This window comes from Meriones unguiculatus, chromosome 2 (genome assembly GCF_030254825.1).
Source record: "Meriones unguiculatus strain TT.TT164.6M chromosome 2, Bangor_MerUng_6.1, whole genome shotgun sequence".
In the NCBI taxonomy this organism is placed as follows: Eukaryota; Metazoa; Chordata; class Mammalia; order Rodentia; family Muridae; genus Meriones; species Meriones unguiculatus.
In genome coordinates, this window is record NC_083350.1 from 9,740,620 (window position 1) to 9,760,499 (window position 19,880).

At 42.5% G+C, this 19,880-nt stretch overlaps 1 protein-coding gene and 1 long non-coding RNA gene across 4 annotated transcripts in view; one reads left to right on the plus strand and one right to left on the minus strand.

Annotated features, from left to right (window-relative positions):
• Positions 1-11,858, minus strand: LOC132652269 (uncharacterized). The gene is made up of 5 exons (XR_009589739.1): positions 11,689-11,858; positions 3,430-3,524; positions 2,989-3,118; positions 2,500-2,606; positions 1-1,280 (listed from the first exon to the last, which is right to left on the minus strand). It is a non-coding gene; the product is annotated as an uncharacterized LOC132652269 (long non-coding RNA).
• Adnp2 (ADNP homeobox 2) overlaps positions 11,220-19,880 on the plus strand; it is a 26,656-nt gene continuing 17,995 nt past the window's right edge. Inside the window, exon 1 of one of the 3 annotated variants that reach the window (XM_021640060.2) lies at positions 11,220-11,552. In XM_021640060.2, coding sequence (XP_021495735.2) covers positions 11,392-11,552 — 161 coding nt within the window. In that variant the 5' untranslated portion in view covers positions 11,220-11,391. Of the gene's footprint in view, positions 11,557-19,880 lie in introns of all 3 variants that reach the window. The other 2 variants (XM_021640061.2, XM_060377001.1) reach the window with 2 other exon arrangements.

The window sequence follows — 19,880 nt, forward strand, 5'->3', positions numbered from 1 at the left end:
GGAGGTTTATTAAGAGAGGGCACACAGTGGCTCCCTCTGGCTGAGGGGTGGTAGCAGAGCGAACAGGTTCTTTTAGAAGGTGATGAAGCGCATGCGCAGGGAGAGGACAGGCAGTTCATGGTAACAGCGGAAGTGTGTTGCAAGTTGGAGGCTGATAACGAAGTGTCCTTTTGTTGCCAGGTCCTTGGAGCTGGGCGTGAGGTGCCTGATTGCTAACAGCGCATATTCATTAAGTATATATTGCTTTGCATTTTTGACATTTTTGAGTGTGTGTGTGTGTGTGTGTGTGTGTGTGTTTCACCTGCACTTATGTTTGCGTACCGCACATGTGTCTGGTGCCTGAGAAGGCCAGAAGAGGGCACCAGATCCCCTGGAACTGGAGCTACCACTGGTTCTGAGCCATGGTGTGGGTAATAGGAATAGAACCCGAGTTTCCTGGAAGAGCCGCAAGTGCTCCTTACTGCCGAGCCATCTCTAGCATCTACATGTAAACGCTCTCCATCTCTCCTTTTGTTCTCCTCCATCCCGGTATTTTTACTTTTGCTTACTTGAGTTATTGGTGGTGCTTTTCACTGTGGGATTTTTTTTTTATTCTAACATTTCTATTTGTTTTTTTTCCCCTTCAGAATCTCAATTTCCTTGTTGAACTTTCTATTTTCATCCATATTATTGATTTTTTTTTTCCATGCATTTTGGCGACTTCTTTAGGCTACAAGTTTTCTTTTCTGAGTCCTGGACCCATTTCTGAACGTCATTTATCTGCTTGCTTGTATTCTTTATGAGATCATTAGTCATTTTTGTTAGTCAGCTTTTGAGATTTTCATCCAGGATTTTACCCATTTCAGTGTCTTTGAATCTAAGTGTTGAGTTACAGTCTTGGTACAGTCTAAGTGTTGAGAAGTCATGGTGCCTTGCATTTTCACGTCTCTGTGTTTGTGTGTTGTAATTTATCCTTGCCGGCTCAGTTTTCCTTGGAGATTTTCTTTTTCTTTCTTTCTTTCTTTTTTTTTTTTTTAATTTTTAAAGATTTATTTCTTTATTATGTTTCCAGTGTTCTGCCTGCGTGTGTGCCAGTGCACCAGCGGAGGGCACCAAATTTCACTATATACGGTTAGGAGCCACCACGTGGCTGCTGGGAATTGAACTCAGGACCTCTGGAAGAGCAGCCAGTGCTCTAAACCATCTCTCCGGTCCTGGAGGTTTTCTTAGTGAGCAGTCCATACTTGAGGACTCCATTCCTAGCACATAAAACAAACTGCTGCTGTAGCAGCAACACCAACCTGTACAAGAGACAAAAGTCACTTACAATTAACACAAGTTCACTGACATATCAACCAGTGACTCTCAAAACTAATAGCCTGTTATGAGGGTGAAGACTGCTTAGGATTGTGGTGGTTTGAATGATATACTCTTCATATTCTCAGGCATTTGACTGTTTGGTCCTCCACTGATGGTACTGGCTGGGGAGGCCTAGGAGGTGTGGCCTTGCTGGAGGAAGTGTGTCACTGGGGTTGGGAGTGCTTCCCAGTTTGCTCTCTCTGCTTCCTGCACGTGATTGCAGATGGTGCGCTCTGAGCTTCTTACTGCTCCAGCCACCGTCCTGCCTGTGTCCATGTTTCCCCACTATGATGTAATCCTTTCCATCTGCAGAGTCAAATAGATCCTTCCTTCTACAAATTGCCTTGGTATGGTATTTGTCATATCAGTAGAAAAGTAAAGTTCACGAGGGTGTGTTAGAGGAATGTGGCAGAGAGAAAGGGAAGGAAAAAGAAAGCAAAGCTAAATTAAAGGAAAAAGAAGAGGAATAGAGAAGAGTGTTATGATGGTAAAAGAAGAAAGAAATTAGAAAACCATAAAATGAAATAACAAAAATATTTTCAAATAATCAAAACAATTTAACCAAAACAGAACCAAGATATAATTAAAAACAATGAAAAGGATCTAATTATCCAACATTTTCTCCACAGATATATGTAAATGGCCAATAAGTATATGAAAAGATGTCCAACATCTGTGGTCACTAAATACACATAAATTAAAAGCCCAAACCGGATACCAATTCACTGCTTGTAGGATGTTGATGAATAAGAAGAGAAAAACAGCAAGTGTTGTCTAGCTCAGTCTCTCAAATAGTGAAACATAGAAACACACACACACATGCACATCTGCACACACATGCAGATGTGACCCTCAAAGCAACACAGGTGTGAACTGCACAGCTTCACTTAAGTGTTTCTCTTGTTTTTGCATATTTGCCACATTTTGGAGGAAAAAAGCTTCACTTAGAAATACAAGAAACAACTAAAAGTTAGGTATAAAAAGGAACATGTAAAGCTTATGTTTTTAATCCCTTACGCATGCTTCAAAGTATGCCTAAATCTATTATTAGTAATAAATTTTATCAACATTTATGCACACAAAGACTATACACAGTGGTGTCCATAGCCCAGAGGAATGTTAATAAATGTAAGTAGGCATTCACTGTTCATCACAACATACCAAGCCAATTGTACTAACGATCTACTGCTCTGATGATTCTGTCATCACCTTCTGTTGTCGTTCTAGTGAGTTCCCTGGCATTTCTTCTTTTCCATGAAGTTGCACATCTGGTAAAAATCAGTATTTCAGGGCACCCTGTATGTAACACTTATACAACATAAATGTATGTTAGTCAGATATTTGTTTTCCTCAACGGTCTCTGGTCAGTAGCGGAGGGTTGGTATTAAGTCTGGCGAGGTTAAAAATGATAGCGTTCAATGTTGACTAGAAGCAAAGAGTAGAACACAAAACTCTCAGCTGCTGCCTTAAGGCTTCCACCCATCACCACAGCGACACCGCTGTATTGACTGTACCCTATTTGTCACCATCCAAGGAAGTCACCATCATACACATAAACCGTCACATTCTGACCATCTTGTATATACACACACATCACACCTCGCCTATCAGTGCTGCATGACATAGGGTCACCACCACAGACGCCATCACCTTTGCACTGCATCACCACGGAAAGCCTGGGCAGTCATCATTCTAGTGTGTTTGTCACGAGGTGCAGGGATCCTCGGTGCCCGTTACTGGATGCGCAGTAGACTGTAGCACAGGTGTTATGGCCGGGTAGCTTAATATTAGCAGAACATTACAAGAACAATTTTTGTATTTCTGGAACAAAACAAGCCTGGTCATAGAGAATGATCGCCTTAATGTGCTCTTGAATTTGATTTACAAGTTTTCTTTTCCTCTTTTCCTCTCTTCCTCTTCTTTTTCTTCTTCCTCCTCCTCCCTCTTATTCATTTTTTTTTGGGGGGAGGCTTCTATTTATTTTTATTTTTGCACAATTTACTCATTATATATCCTGATTGAAATCCCCTCCTCCAACTACCCCCAGTCCCTCCCTCCCTCCCTCCCTCCCTCTTCCCCTCATCTCCTTACCCTAGTCCACTGAAAGAGGGAATTCTCCACCATTGCCATCTGCCCGTAGCTTGTTAAGTCTCATCAGGGCTGCCTGGATCCTCTTCTTCTGTAGCCTGGAAAAGCCGAATCTCCAGGGGTGAGTAATCAAAGAGCAGTTAACCGAGTTCATGATTTCTTCTTTTGAGACTCTGTCTCTATACCCAGACTCAGGTGTTCTGGAACTCACTACATAAACCAGGCAGACCTTCAGCTCACAGAGATCTGCCTGCCTCTGCCTCCTGAACGCTGGAAATAAACACCTGGCTGATACTAGTTCTTGATTAAATGTTTGGTAGAATTCATCATTAACTCCTTTGGTTCTGGGCTTTCCTTTGTTGAGAGACCTATAATAATTGCTTTGAATGCATTGCTTATTATTGATATGCTTGCATTTTAAAAATAGGTCTTGGTTCAGATCTTGGTAGACCAACTATATCTTGAAAATTTCCACTTCTAAATGTTCCAATTTACTGGAATATAGGTTTTTAAAAGTATTTCACAGGCTCCTCTGGATTTTGATGTTTTATGTTATATATTCTCCCCTTTGATTAAAAAATTATTAATTTTAATTTTTTATTTCTTTTGATTAACTTGGTTAAGAGCTTATCAATCTTGTTCATCTTAAGAAGAACTAACTTTTTGCCTCATTGATCCCTTGTATTTCTTCTATGTTATTAATTTGTGCCTTGGCCTTTATTATTTCTACCTAATAATTTTGAATTTGGCTTACTTTCTCCTTTTGTTAAACCTTGAAATATACCATTAAGTTTTTTTTTTTTGAGTGTTTCTCATTTTTTAATATAGGTACTCACAGCTGTGAACTTCCTTCTTAGATCTTTCTTCTTCAGTGCATCCCAAAGGTTCTTGTTGATTGTGTTTTAATTTGCATTTCAATTTATTAACTAAATTGTTTTCCTGACTTCTTCAGTGACTTACTAATCCTTCAGAGATAGATTATTCTGGCTAGGGATGTAGCTTAGTGGTAGATCACTTGTGTAAATTGAATAAAGACATGTGTTCAATTATCAGAGCCCAACACAAAAAAGTACTGTTCAATTCTCATGTATTTGTTAACCAGATTTTCTTGTTCTTTTAAAAAATAATTATTTAAAAGTATTTATTTATGTTTATGTGTATATTTTGCTGTGTTTGCCAGCTATGTGCAGGTACCTGAAGAGGTGAAAAGAGGGTGTCTGATCCCTTGGAGATGGAGTTACAGCTACCTGATGTGGGTTCTGGGAACTGAATCCAGATCCTCTGGAAGAAAACAAATTGCTCTTAACCACTGAGCCGTCTTTCTAATCCCTCTTCTTGACTTCTAGTGTTTTTGCATAGTGATCAGAAGACAGAAGTATTTATTTGAATTTTTTATTTGTATTTGATACAAATTGCCTTATAGCCTAAAATATGATCTAGTCTGGGGGAAAGTTCTATGGGATAATTAAGAGTTTATATTCCACAGCTGCTGGAATATTCTGTAGAGATCTTTAGGTTCACTTCATCTCTGATGTAGCTTAACTGACCTTTCTTTCTTTTCTTTTCTTATTTTTGTTTAGATGATGTATCCATTGATGAGAATGCACTATTGTAGCCAATTGTTTTGCCTTTGGACCTGTTTCTCTTTACCAAGTAATGGTCTCATCATCAAGTTGATGTATAAAATTGCACACATTTGCAATCATATCTTCTTAGTGGTGTATTCCTCTTAATAATATGTCATGACCTTTATTTTTCCTGATTAATTTTGAGAATCTGCTTTGTCAGGTAGGCATTTAGTAACTTTTCTAATTTCTTTTTTTCAAATATCATTTTCCATTCTTTCAGTTGGTGCATAGCTTTGTCAGAGAGCTGAATCTCTTGTATAAGATTTGATTATAGCTGCTATTCATTGCCTTCTGATTTCTTTTGTGTGGAATGCCATTTTTATATTTTCTTATTCTGTATGTATTTTTACTATAAGGCTCGTTTTTTTCGCATATGGCAAATTGTTTTTCCCCCATTCAACCATTTTTTAATTGGAGAATTAAGGCAATTTGCAATTATAGTACTTAAAAAAAGACATCTATTAATTTTTTTCTTATTCATCTTAGATATTTTCTAGTTTAGTGTGTTAATAATATTTGAAACTTTTTTAATTTTCAATTTTATATCTGTTTTTTTCTAGGTAAATTTATTCTTTCCCAAGCTCTCACAATTGTACATCTCTTCCTTTTCTGTCTGTAGTATCTTTTTTAGTATTTTCCACAATGCTGGCTTAGGGATCATGTATTGCTTTAGCTTATGCTTATATTGGATAATTCTTATTTCTCCTGTGAAAGTATAATATGAAGTGGACAGGTTCCTTTCTGGTTATGGATTTATATAAGATAAAATAAACCCTTTCCTCTTTAAGTTGCTTTTGGTCATGGTGTTTTATCATAGGAACAGAAACCCTAATTAAGACACACTCCTTCGTGTGCATACTCAGGAATGTGGTTGCCCCTATTTTTTTATATGGCTATGTTTAGACTCCCCAAATGAAATCCCCATGCCTCCTTTTTTTTTGGGGGGGGAGGACAATGCTTTTAAAATAACTCCTGTGTTCTCCTTACCTGCTACAGATAATAAGCCGTCTTCTGCTCTCTTATGTCTAGGCTGTACTGGTTTTGGGTTTATACCCACCAAGACGAAAACTACCAGTCTGTTATATAATCATCCTATCTTAGAGGAAATTACAAGTATGCTCCCATGGAGGTTCCCACCTTTCTGCCGTGCTCTTAGTACCCAAGACAGATTCACTGAATTAATATTTCCCAAGGTGATGGTCAACCATCCATCCATTCCTGGTGATCACAGCTCATTTGTCTTATATGGGAACACTATCACCTTGCCCAGTTATTTCTCTGGTGAACGTGTCACAAAGGTCATAGGTATTGCAAATGGCCCACAGATTTTTTTTTTTTCTCTATCTTGTGGCCTGAGCCATTAGCTGGAAAACAGGTCTCTGTACCCTATGATGCTGACCTGTGGTCATCCTTGAATGAATTCAGATGAAGTGAAGCTCAGTGTGGAAGATAGAATTTATTAGAGAACAATAGGAAACACTTTCAAAGGTGAGATGCAGGTAAAGGGCCTTAACCCTGCCTCAAGACAACAAGTGATGGTGACACAGGCCTGTCTCCTTTTTAACCTCTTAGTTCCTTGTGCAGCCCCAAATGCTGCTGTTGAGTGGAACACACACTTTTCAGCCAGCCAACCTCTGAGAGCCTGTGAGCCTGTCTTCTCACATCTGTTGACCTGTCACTGCTGTCCCATTAAAGAAAGAAGCCTTGGGCTATCACCTCAGTTAGAGAACTTCCATGTCTTACCTAGAGTTACATTCTGATTGAGAACTGGGAGCAAAGATATGTAGGACACTTGCTATAGTAGTAAGAGGTATTGTTATGTTCACTGGGGGAATAGATGGGGGAGAGTGGCAATGTTTGATATAAGAATAGATGGGGTTGGGCTTTATCTTAGGTGATGTTAATCTGTTACTCTGTTGTAAGGTTACTTATCTGTGAATTTTAGTCAGTGTGAACTGGGTAGGATATGCTATGCCTCATTTAAAGCTTGCTAGGATGTGTGCCTCATTTAAAGCTTGCTAGGATGCTATGCCTCATTTAAGACTTGCTAGGATGCATCTCTGCAGACTCAGAGCAGTACCACAGCTGCTCCACTAGTCAGAAGAGAGTAATTAATTTAGGTGACAGGCGGGTGGTACTCTATGAGAGAGACATTTCCCAGCAACCAATTTCCAAAATACAAGGAATTTCCAAAGTGCCAGGTATCTTTTTGTTATGCTAATAAGCTGATTGACTCTAGCAGTCTCGGGGTACCTTCAGGGTGGGTACTGATATTTATAAGTCAGGATGAGAATTTCAACTTTCAGCCTCATTAAGGATTGGGTTCAGGGAACATCTTGATGATAGAGCATTTGGAGGTTCTTGGACTCTCACACTCTTCCTGAGGGCAAAGGGTTCTGCTCTTCCCATATTCCTGGGCATCTCTTCAAGCAACCTCTGTAATATCGTTTAAATAAACCAGTAGGCATGTTTCCCCGAGATTTTAGAGCCGCCATTCCAAATCAATCCAAAGCAAGAAAGAGAAGGTGCAAACAATAAAGGAAGCTGGACCCTCCCAGGTGGACGTAAAGTGACTGACAAGGTACTTTAATGGGAAGTGGAGCACTGAGAGCCTGAGTGATCTCCAGGATGTCAAAACTGAACTGGAGTTGAGGATACCCAGCTGGTATCCACCGCAAAATTGTTTGGCTGTTGGCTAGGAGAAGTTCTCCCACTTTTCTTGTTGACTAGAAGTAAAAACAAACAAACAAACAAACAACAGAGCAAACAAATCACCTGTAAAGATTGTTAAATAGAGAATAGACAAAGAAATACAGCTGGGTGGTGGTACATGCCTTTAATTCCAGCACTCAGGAGGCAGAGGCAGGTGGGATCTCTGTGAGTTGGAGGCCAGCCTGGTCTACAGAGCGAGTTCCTCTGGTTCCCCTTGGCCCCCATCACTCTGGAAGCAGAGTTTCTCACTTCTCCTTGTTCCCACTTGTAGTGAGCTGTGCTCACCTGTCACAAAGGTTGGAGCCTAAAGACTCCATACAAACAGAGGGACATGCTTTTTAGAAGCCCATATGCCAATCAGTTTTACATAGATTATGATACCGGCTAAGCTCCTGAGGAAGGAATCTCCTGCGGGAGCTTGAGAGGCCAGTAGAGGCATCTTCAGCTATAGCTGTGAGTAGGAACATAGGTGTTTGCCTGGTTCCCATTTTCCAATCTCTGACACCTTCAGAAGGACAGTTGGTGGTACCAGGTGATGTCAAATTCATTTCACACAAATCACAATGAAAGTACTTGTCACAGTAAAGAAAAACTGGTTGTACATTAAGTCAGTATTGGTGGGGAAACTTGAAAAACACAGTTGCATTTATGTGGTATTTCATACCTCCAGGTAGATTTTGTCCAATTTGCTCCTTCCATGAGCTTAAATATGTTTTATTTGATGTCTATATTCAGGATGGACTGAAGCATTTACACTTGCTAAAAACCTGCTGGCTCTGTGTTTCTCTGTTAGAACATGGCAACATTCACACCAAGCTATCAAGGCACACACACCACAGGACTGTCACCACAGAATTTATGCTACCTCTTATCAAAAACCACCCTACCTTGGCCACCTGCAAATTCTGGAAAACTTTAAGGAACCAAAGATTCCCATGAGTGAAAACTAAGAAAACTGGTGCAAGGCTCTCTCCTTCAAACGCATCTCCCAACCTGCTCGCACTGGGAGTGAGGCTCAACATTTCATTAAGCAAATAAAACCTGGTGTCAGACTTTTAGGTCTTATCTGTTACCTTCTTTCCCTCAAGACAATAAGAAGATCAAAGGAGGAGTTCTCCACTTTTTACCTAAGGGTCCCTTGAGAGTGTTTTCTTTCTGTTGGGAGAAAAATTTCCATTCCCTTTTACTGATATGTGATCCATGTCCAGGGATCCATTTCTCCTGCACTTCTTAATCTCAGAAGGTCACCCTGGCTTTCTCTTGCTGCCAGATGGCTCCTTCTAGTTCTTTCCTTTCTTTGAAGAGGGCAACAAGAAGGGCATGATACAATCTGACCGATCATACTCGCTTTTTGATGCACCGCAGAGATGACTGACTGGGGAAAGTCCCCAGGGTACAAGTTGGAGGCTAGTCAGGAGGCTGTTGCCAGTGTACAAATGGGCTCAGTTCACCGCACACCGCAGTGGCGGGGCCGCAGGTGGGGCGGCAGATGTGAGGAACACTGAGGCCATAGTGAGGAGAATGAATGTAAGAAAAGTGACGGAGAGAGCAGCACACTGCCTGTGCTGAGGGGCCTTTAGGAGTGTGATGTGTCCAATGGCTACTTAGCAGCTGGAGCTTCTTTCTCTCTTCCCCTCCTACTTTTTTTTGGGGGGGGGGATACAAGGTTGGTTTTGACTTGTAATCCTCCTACCTCAGCCTCTCTGGTACCGGGACTGTAGGTCTGTCCCAGTATACCTGGTAAGATAAGGACTTGAAGTTAAAATATTGAGGCTTGTAGTTGAGCTTAACAAAGGGAGAATACCCCCCAAACTGAAAAGTATGGATTTCAGAGATCTAGTAACTGGGTAGGCAGTGAGTATGTATTGAATGATGAAGAAAAGCAACCAGATTCTGTGAGCCATGGCATTTACCACAAAGGAGCTCAGGGCTGGGGAAGACTGCAGAGCAAGTTTTGGGAGTGTTCAGGGCTTTAGGAAGAGAGTTCCCGTAGCAGTTACAGAAGATAAGGACTTAAGTCTCTTTGGATTCAACAGCTAGGAAATCAGAGGTGTCCAAGCTTCTGTAGTGGTGGCACTGAGGAGGCAATGCAGGTTGAGGAATCAAGAGCAGGTGAAGAGGAGGAACAGAGACATCAGGAGATGAGGAGGACTGTGATGAGACATCTGTGGGCCTCTCGGTCTGCATGAGGCAGGCAGGAAGGCCTCTCTAATTTTTGATTTCACCCACAACTTCTCCAGGGAGACGTGGGTAGGAATACCGTGCTCATTGCCATTTTAATTTCCCAGTCAAATCAAGTCATTACAAAAAGGATGGGCCAGCTCTACTTGATGACTTGCCTCCATGTAGGAAATAAAAGCAGACCATGGGTCAGCCTAACATTGGACACACTGAAAAACTGATGTGGCCACTTACTCAGTGTCTACTGTTTCTAGTAACTGGACCAAGCTGTGGAGAAGGCAGAGTAGAGAATGGCGCAACTGAGGCCCAGGATAAGGGTTTCAGACAGGACAGAGCCAACGTGGGGCACACCACCAGCCTGGGTAGAACCTAGACATGAGGTGATTACCGAGTGCCAACAATTTCTAGTAACTGGACCAAACTGAACAGAAGGCAGAGTAGAAAATGGCGCAACTGAGGCAAAGGATGAAGGTTTCAGACAAGACAGAGCAGACATGGAGCACACCACCAGCCTGGGTAGAACCTAGACATGAGCTGATGGCAGTTGACGGGGGCCCAAGTCTTGGTTTGGTTTTATGGACAGATACATGACCTTCCGTGGAAAGGGAGATTGGATGAAGGCAAGAGTTGTCGGACTGCGGAATCTGAGAGACAGGCCTATAAAAGGACTGGAAAGCATTTTAGAAGGTGCTTCTATTCGTCTTCTCCAAAACTTTCTGCTGAGCCTCCTGCTGCATATACAGCAGACAGGCTTTCTGTAAGAGGGGCTTGGTGTCTCCATGGATGGAGACCCAGAAAACACTTTGAAAGCTCCTTCTCCATGAACAACCCAATTTGAGAACTATTTTATTATTATGCAAATACATGCAATTAACCCTCATCTCATAAAATGTGTTATGGATGTAACTTTAAAGTGAAAATTCTCAAAAGGTGTCACACAAATTTTCTTAAGAATGATGAGTCAGGAGATCCTACCCCGTTGGCTTACCAAGATATGTCAATCACAGGCACACTGGTCTAAGTTATTAGAGTTTAAGTCCTATCCTCCAATGGCAAGACAGTATCCTCAAGGCTGGCTTCTTATTGGTTGGTAGGCGTGGGCGTGGCTACCCACTTAGCCACCACTGGCTCCACCCCCATTCCATGCAAAAGAAGTCAGAGCTCTGGTGAGCCCATGTGATTGGTCACGTGGTTGATGACGGACTGGCCCCACCCATCCAATGACGTCACCACCAACTCAAATTCTCACGAGAGCTTGCCCAGAGGTGGTGAAAGCTGACAGGCAGCCCCCACTAGACCCAGGGGGTCCAGGGGAGGGGGCTGCGGCAGGCCCCACCTCCTCCAGGTCCTCGAGGCCCGCGGGGTCCAGGGGCCTGCAGGGGCCCGTGCCAGGAGCCCAGGGGTCCCCAGGCACACTCTACACCCATTGGCTGGCCTCGCCGGCATGCAAATAGGGCGACGTCACTTCCTGAGGCAGCTGAGCGCCATCTTCTCTTTCTGGCGCGCGGGAGGAGGGACGGGCGCGGGGCGGGGGTCCCGCCGCGTAGGCGGAGGACGCGGCGGTGTTGCGACGGCGGCGGGACGCGGCGCTCCTCGCGCCCCGCGGTAGGTACGGCCCGCCCGGCCTGCGCCACCCTCGGCCTCCCCGCGGCCCACCCGCCGTCCACCCCCGGGTCCGCCCCGACGTCCCCACCGCCGTCCGCCGCGCTGTCCCCGCTGTGGCCCGCCGCGCCGTCGCTACCTCGATGCCTGCCGCGTCCCGGACGCTGTCGCGCGCGGCTCGGGCCCCCGACGCGCCCGCCCGCGGGTCACGTGGGAGCGGGGCCGCTCTGGGGAGGGGCGGGGGACGGGGAGGACGGAGGGGAGGACCGGGCGGCGAGAGGGACCTGCGGAGTCGCGGCACCGGGGACAGAGGCCGGGGATGGAGAGGGGGCGGGGCAGGGACGGGCGCCGGGCGTGGCGAGGGAGGGGACCTGGAGGCGCGGGGCGACGTCGCGGGGCGGGCAGGGCGCCCCTCGGCGGCGCTCGGGAATCCAGCCGGAGCCCGAGGATCGGCGGGTTGGCAGGGATGGCGGGATGCAGGCAGGATTGTGGTCGCAGCTGAGCCCCGAGTTCTCTCCCTACGGAGGGGCCGGCTTAAGGCACTGCCGAGAGCAGATCCCGGTCTCTTCATCCGTGGTACTGCCGCCTTCGTGACTGATGCTGAATATAAAGTTTAATTTTTAGAGTGATTGAAACATTTTTTTTCCCGCATAATTTCTGCAAAGGTTTTCCTCAAGAGCGTAAAAAAGGAAATTTGAAAATAAAGCAACTTTGTAAAAATGTTTGACTTTGAGTGTAGAGTTTAAAAGTTCATGAGACTCGTGTGGGTCACCACTCCCGTACAAGTAACCTACTGTGTAGATTGGTACCGACGGAACTTTTATCTCAAGGCTTTTATTAGTTGGGTGCTTGGACTGGTCTGGTCTGATGTGGCAATAGGGGACAGCATGTATAAAAAGTAGTTACGAAACGTGTGCTGTTAAGCTCTGGTTGGAAGTTAGGCATATTGTCTAGAGATTGCCCGGGCAGTGGTGGTGGCCATGTAGCAATGTTTTAGGTAGATGGAGACCCCGCTCAGAAAACAGCGTTGACTCATTTGTCCTTAGGTAGAGGCCCTTAAGCAGAGATCTGTGCTTAGAAAGGATAGGCAGGAAATGAAGTCATTTTAGGCTATTTTAGGCATCTCGTTGAGAAATGGGAGGAAGAGAGGTCTGGATCATTGGCTTTAAGGGATAACAGTTCAGGAAATTTTTAGTTTGAAGTCTTGGAGTTAGATGATACCGTTTTAATTGGAAGTCAAGTTTACAGTGTTCTGTTGCTGCATTGATGATTCCTAATACTCTAGGAAAGTAGAGCTGAGCTTTTCCACACTGCACTCAAATCCTTTGGCTCTTGGTGAGCTGCTATTTGGAGAAAGCAGATTGATGAAGGAGGTCAGGTGGCTAGAAAGGGGTTTTTCTGCGGGTTGAGGCAGACTTTCTGAATTACAGTGTTTGGAAGTTGCTGGAAGAAAGTCCCGTGTTCTATAGTTGGGGCACTTCGTTTTTGATTTAGATGATTATCTGTAAAGTCGTTGACCAGTGTGGTCATCTTGACAGCTGCTCGTGAAGTAAAGAAATTCCATGCATTGTTTCACACGTGAAGGCAACTGAGGCCCAGAGATTGGCTGAATTTACCCAGCTATAAAGTGCTTGAGCTAGGTTCACCGAGGAATGAGCTCCAGAACGCGTGCTGTGACCCTTTATGTGTTGTCACTTTGGAATAAACCATTTTAAAAATCAGATGTCATAGAACTAAGATGTTTTGTGTCTTAAAAGTACTTCCGTTTTGACCATTTAAAATTATATTTTAAAATTATGTGTGTGCCTTTGTGTTGGTGTGTGCGCATGGGTGAAGTTGCTGTAGAGGGGAGAAGACAGTGTTGGCACCCATGGAGGTAGTGGTTGTAAACCAACAAGTATGGGTGCTGGGAACCAAACGGCTTTTCTCCGAGAGTGGTGCATGCGTTGAAGCATTGAGCTGTCTCCTCAGCCCACACAATCTGAATAAGGACAATAGACATACTACAGTGGATGGGGAAATGAGGCCTCTTCACGGAGAACTGTATCATAGGCTACTAACGAATGCTGAGAGTAGAAGAAATAGTCTCTCCCCAGGGAAGAGAACGCTGACCGGTTATCAAATACCAATGGTCAGTCCTGAAGACGTGTATAGAGTAACATACAGACTGAGCAAGTTGTATTTAGGAAGATATATTGCGTATACATAGATATGTAACAATTAATGAAAAATGCTGTGAATTTGGAAGAGCAAGGAGTGGAATATGGGAGTGTTTGGAGAGGAAAGGGAAGGAGGAAATAATGTCCTTATTGAAAAAAAACTAATAAGGTACACATTTTTCAGAACTCTCCTTACATGGGCACGAAACCAACAGCAATAAAAGAATGTCCTTAGGAAATGTTCTTTTATGCAGGAGTTGGGTATTTTAAGGTATTTCAGTTTCTGGAACAAACAGGTTAAAAGATAAGTTCCTGTGGGTGGGTGGGTGGGTAGGGACGCTCAGTTGGCTGACAAGACACTTTCCAGAGGTGAAGAGGATATGCAGATGTGAAAATAGGGCACCACTCCTCCCTAACCCAGTGGGCATGCTGTGTAGAATGTTGTATCATAGAATGGGCTAAGATACAAAGTAATTGTCTAGGGTAGACCAGGAATGTTGGAAGGGCTGCTCACTTGGTAATGGTCTGCTTCATTTCTTGTTGATTTTCCGAAAGCACATAATTCTAAACGGTGGTGTGTGTGTGTGTGTGTGGGGGGGTGATGATGGCTGTTTTCTTTTAAAGCCTTAGTGTGCTTGCTTATTTATTCATTTATTTTGGAAAACCACAATAACAAGGAATGGGGGCCACTTATAGTTGAGAGTGAAAAGTTTTTAAAATGTAAAAACCAAAAACCAAAGTTCTTGGCTTTGTTCCCCAAGCAATGAACAAGTATCTACAGAACGTGCTTAAAACTTGCAGGGCCACTCATAGCCTCCTCCTGTGCCCCTGTGCTTCAGAGAGCCACCTAGTCTGCAAATGCTGTTTCCTGTAGAGGTGTGCCAGGACCTGGGTCCTTGATTCCCAGATCCTGAATGAAGAGTTAGGTCTTGCTCTGTGGCTTGATACTGTTCTTTTGCAAACTGTAAATTTAGCTTTCTTGTTTGAGCAGAGTGGATGGGGCAGAACCAGCAGCGTTTGGAGAATGAGAAACCCTAGAAGATAATAGTATAGCTGGAAAGAGGAAATAGAAGCTCATTTGAGAGAGCAAGTGAATGGGATTAACCAAGGTTTGTTTGCTAATGCGGTCAGTCCGACCTGCATAGTGATGGTGTGGTGTTTTGAAAGGTGTCATTGAAGTCCCCGACAGCTTTTCTGATAATGTAATTTTTGAAAGTGTCTTTTTTTTTTTAGAAATTCTTATTTCATGTCCTGTCAAAATTTTTTAAGGTCCTTTGTTTTGTACTGTTAATGGTCCCTAAAGCTCTTAAAACAGTCTTTCCCAGGTAAATGATCTGATAAGAAACTTATTTTAAATTCGCCCACTCCAAAAACATTTTTCCTTGTTATCTCTAAAAGTTCTCTGTTAACCTTCTGCCTCCTCTTTCCCTGGTTTGATTCTTCTCACTTTCAGTTTTAATGGTTGTTAGATAGATTGGGGCATTCTCCTTTAACTTCACTGCTACTTTTGATGTGATCTCTTTGCCTGGAATGTGTTGGAACACAGTCTGTATCCAGCCGTAGCCTCTTGAAAACAAAAGCCTGGGTGGTACTTAGGGTCTGTATGTGGTCCTGGCGCTTTTTATAATTTTAAATTTTGGTTTACTTAGTGTTTATGGTGCATGGTGACATTCCTTCCTTGAAGGAAGGTCAGTCTACTAGGAAACAGCCAATAGGTGGTGGCAGCCCAGTGAGGGGAGTAACTTCAGGAGGGTCCCCTGTTGTCCTGCTAAGTTCTGGAGACTGGTACCCTGTCCTTGGATAGGAGTTACAAAACTGTGCGACGGTTGGTGACCCAGATACTGCTGTTGAGTTTTGGAAGTTGGTACCAATTGTTTTAAAAAAAGACATAATTTATCACTCTATTACGATTATCCATCTTAAAGTTAGTAAAACGTTGACTATTTTATATGGCCTTTCTTTAGTTATGAAGTTAATGACTAAAACATTTACTGTTTGAATTTGACCAATATTTTCTAAAGCTTTTATAGTTTACGTGATTAAAAATATCTAAAAATTATGTTTATTTGTCTGTGTATGTATGTGTGTGTGCGCATACGCATCTGTCCGTCGCTTGCAAAATAGAGGTCAGAGGGCAACTTAGGAGAAGTCCGCTTTCTCCATGTGGGTCCTGGATCTGTCTGGCTTGGCAGCAAGTACCTTTACTCACTGAGCCATTTCGCTGGCCCTAAAAATATTTCTTGAAATAGTTACAGATTTACAGCCGAGTCACAAATACAGTAAAAGGAGGTCCCTCCCCATCATTTGAGATCAACTTGTCAAACAAGATATGGTGATCATCCCCCAAAGTGTTCTTCTAACAGGAACATCCTGTATGCCTGTAACAAAGTCTTTGGAACCAGGAAAGCAGTATATTATACTGTTTAACCTCAGACTCCTCTGAAAATTTGTGAGTCATTCTAGTAATGTCATTTGTAGAAAAAAGATAGGTTAGAGTTGCATTGTTCAGTCATCTTTAGGTGCCTTCATTCTGGAATAGTTCCTTAGTTTTTTTTCTTCTCATGATACTAAATTTTTTTTAAATTACAATAATTGTGTGTTTGTATATTTACAAAAGTGTCTGAGTGTTTGTGGAAGTTAGAGGACAATTTGCATGAGTTAGTTGTCATCTACAGGGATCAAACTCCAGTGTCTTGATTGGCAGCAGCAGGTACCTCACTGGCCCTCATGATTTTATATATAAAGGTCAAATAATTACTACTTTATGTTTGGACAGTGCCCTTCATATTTTAACCACAAAACATAGATGGCAGCTTCACTCAAAGGTAAAGCCATTAAAATGCAGAAAGTGCTGACATTTCTCAGGACTTTATTTCTAAGCAGAATAAAGGCGCTTACAAGTGGTCTCTTTCTGTGTGGTCATATTGTGTGTCTTGTTCTCTCCCTACTCCCCGAAAGCAAGCCTAAGTTTCAGCACCCTCCCCATTGCGAGCCACAGCCACTCTCATGATCTTGAGTCTGGTGGCAGTGGTAGACTTACCTCATGGTATTTGTTAAAGTGTAAAATTCATTGATCTGTAAAGAGAATTTACATGTGCAGCTATCACCACAGTCTAATACTAGAAAATTTCCAGCACTCCTAAAAGTCAGTTTGTTTACTTTCTGGCCTCCAGCAGCCATCTACTAATTTGTTCACCTGTGTAGACTTGTTTTCTGTAGACATCTGATGTAATGAGTCAGATGATGGGACTCTCCCATCTAACATCTTTTCACAGAGACGAATGTTTTTGCATCAGCTCCTTTTTATTGCCAAACAGCATTACTTTCTTTGTATATAGCACATTTGCTTATCTGTGCACCGTTTGGTGGACATTGAATTGTGTCGGTGTTTCCAAAGTTAGCTGCTATTCTTGCTTTCTTCTGCTAACCCCCACCATCCTGGTCTCTGAGTTCATTTATTTTTTTGGGAACAAGACCTCGCTATATAGTCAGCATTGGCCTTGAAAATGATCTTCCTGCTTTAGCATCCTGGGATGGTACCTGTGCTTTGATATCATGCTTATTAAAAGACTTACTGTGAAGAGGTATATGTCCTATTCTTTATCATGTTTTTTGTTTATATCAGTATGGACTTGACTTTATATTCTATGGTGCTGTGTTCTCTTATTACCGATCACCTCAAGAGCACTTTGTAGAGCAGAATATTTTATTAACAGATTCACTAGTCTTTGGATTAAAAATTGATATGGAATGGGGAGATAGCTCACCCTCTACTCTGTTAGGAGACTGGGAACCAGTGGTGATTTGGAAGCTGGGACCAGACCTTTCCATATTAAAAAAAAAAAAAAAAAAAAAAAAAAACAGAAATGTTTTTCCTCTGGTAAGGAATGTGGAATTCCTGTCTAGTCTCTTGGGGTTGTGTGTACAAATGTAGCTGTATTCTATAAGAGTTCTTAACAATGAAATATGCTACTTTTAACCATCCAGTTTTGGAGTTCATTTGTATGGCATTGTTTCTGCCATACTTGATTGGTTTGACCTAAAAATTCTGCCCAGCATTCTGGTAGGTATTATAGGTTCTGTCATAAGAGGAACTTCTTGGAGAGGTACTCCATCATAAATTTTGTGAAAACTGCCATAGGTTATAATCTGTTGCTGTCATTTGCCTGATGGCTAAATTGTCTTGGGTTTGGCCTGTGGGAACTGAACAGCTGTCTTTCTGTCCATCTTGTCTTTACTTTGCTCTAGCCATAGAATTCTTTCTTTCTCCAAAGCATTCTGTTTTGGTTTCTCTTTCCTTTTGTCCTCTATTTGAGACAGGGTCTCATAGCACAGCTTGCCCTTGAGCTGGCTATGTATATGAAAAAGATTGTGAACTCTTGATTCTTGCCTCTACCTCCTAAGTACTGGGATTATAGGCATGTGCTACCATGCTTGTCTTTATGTTGTGCTGAGGATTGAACCCAAGGTGCCAGGCATGTATGGATAGGCAGTCACCAAGCTGAAGGATAACCCCAGTCCCCAGTTCCTGTTGAATCTTTTGTTGTTGTTGGTTTTTTGTTTGTTTGTTTGAGGCAGGGTTTCTGTGTAGCCCTGGCTGTCCTGGAACTCACTATGTGGATCAGGCTAGCCTCAAACTCAGAGATCGTCCTGCCTATGCCTCCCAAGTGCTGGAATTAAACACTGCCCAAACCCCATTATTCTTAGTAGAGGGCGTTATTTAGAAATTAAGATTGGGGCCTCATGTGTGCCTCTGTTGCTGGCTGGGTGTAACTACTACTGAGCTCTCATGGGCAAAGATGTGGACTGTGAGTATATGTACTTTGTTTGTTTTTGTTTCTTGAGACAGGGATTTTCTGTGTAGCCTTGGCTGTTCTAGAACTCTCTGTAGACCAGGCTGGCCTCGAAGTCATAGAAATCTACCTGCCTCTGCCTCCTGAGTGCTGGGATTAAATGCCTGTGTCACTGTTACCTGGCTCTATGCACACTCTTGTCCATGATGCATTAGCTTTTATATTTTCTATTTGTATGTTGAAAACAGTAAGTCCACATTAGTGCCTCCTAGTTAAGAACTGCAGGTTTTATCTTAATTTTTACCTTTCCAGATATTTTCCAGATATTTACTTTTCCAGATATATATTGTAAAGTTCACCATTAAAAAGGTAGACTTTCTTCTTTTGAGGCAGAGTTTTATTAAATAGTTTAAATTAGCTTCCAACTTGTGATCCTTCTGCCTCATCCTTCCAAATTTTGGGATTGGAGGCATGCAACATTACCCTATTTACAGAGGCTATTTCAAAGTTGTCATTGTCTCTTTCACCAAAACAAACCCTGTCCCCTTAACTGTCACCAGTTCTGTCTGGCTTAAGGCAACCACTGTTATCTGTAGATAGGTCTGATCTGTCACTTTATGTTTAAGTGGAATCATAATTCTGTATTTGGTTCTTCTCAGCAGAATGTTTCTAAGGCTATAGCATATATTGGTACTTCTCTTTATGGTCCAAAATGTGGGTGTACACAACTTCTTTAATGTGATGGACAATGGAGTTGTACTCGAATAACTTGTGTGAACATCTTCACTTAACTTTTTCTCTTGGGTGGAGTTGCTAGCTCAGATGGCATCTGCATGCTTGTTCCCTTGGGGAATTCAGGCTGCTTTTTATTTTGGGTTGCCTGTGTAGCTTACCATTGACAATGCATGTGAGTTCCGGTTTCCTACAACCTGCTTTTTAAAGTGCTTTCCTGTGCTTTGGAAAGTATGTTTAGATCTTTTGCTTATTTAAATTGAGTTTTGTTTGTTTGTTTGTTTGTTTTTGAAGATTCATTTTATTTTATTTGAGTATTTTGTCTACCTGTGTTTGTGTATCACATGTGCAGAATAGACAGCTGCCATATGAGTTTTGAAAACTGAACCTGGGTCCTCTGCAAGAGCAACAAGTGCTCTTAACCACTGAGCCATCTCTTCAACCCTGTTTAGTAATGAGTTCTTTATTCTAGATGTGTCAGAAACGTGATTTTTAAAAATTCCTTTTTTTTCTTCTCAGATTTTTTTCCTCTTTTTTTTTTTGACAGTGCCCCTGGAGCCATCCATATATTTTTTCTTTTGTTGTGAGTGCTTTTTGGTGCCATATTCGAGACTGTTGCCAAATCTGAAGCCATAAAAATTTATGCC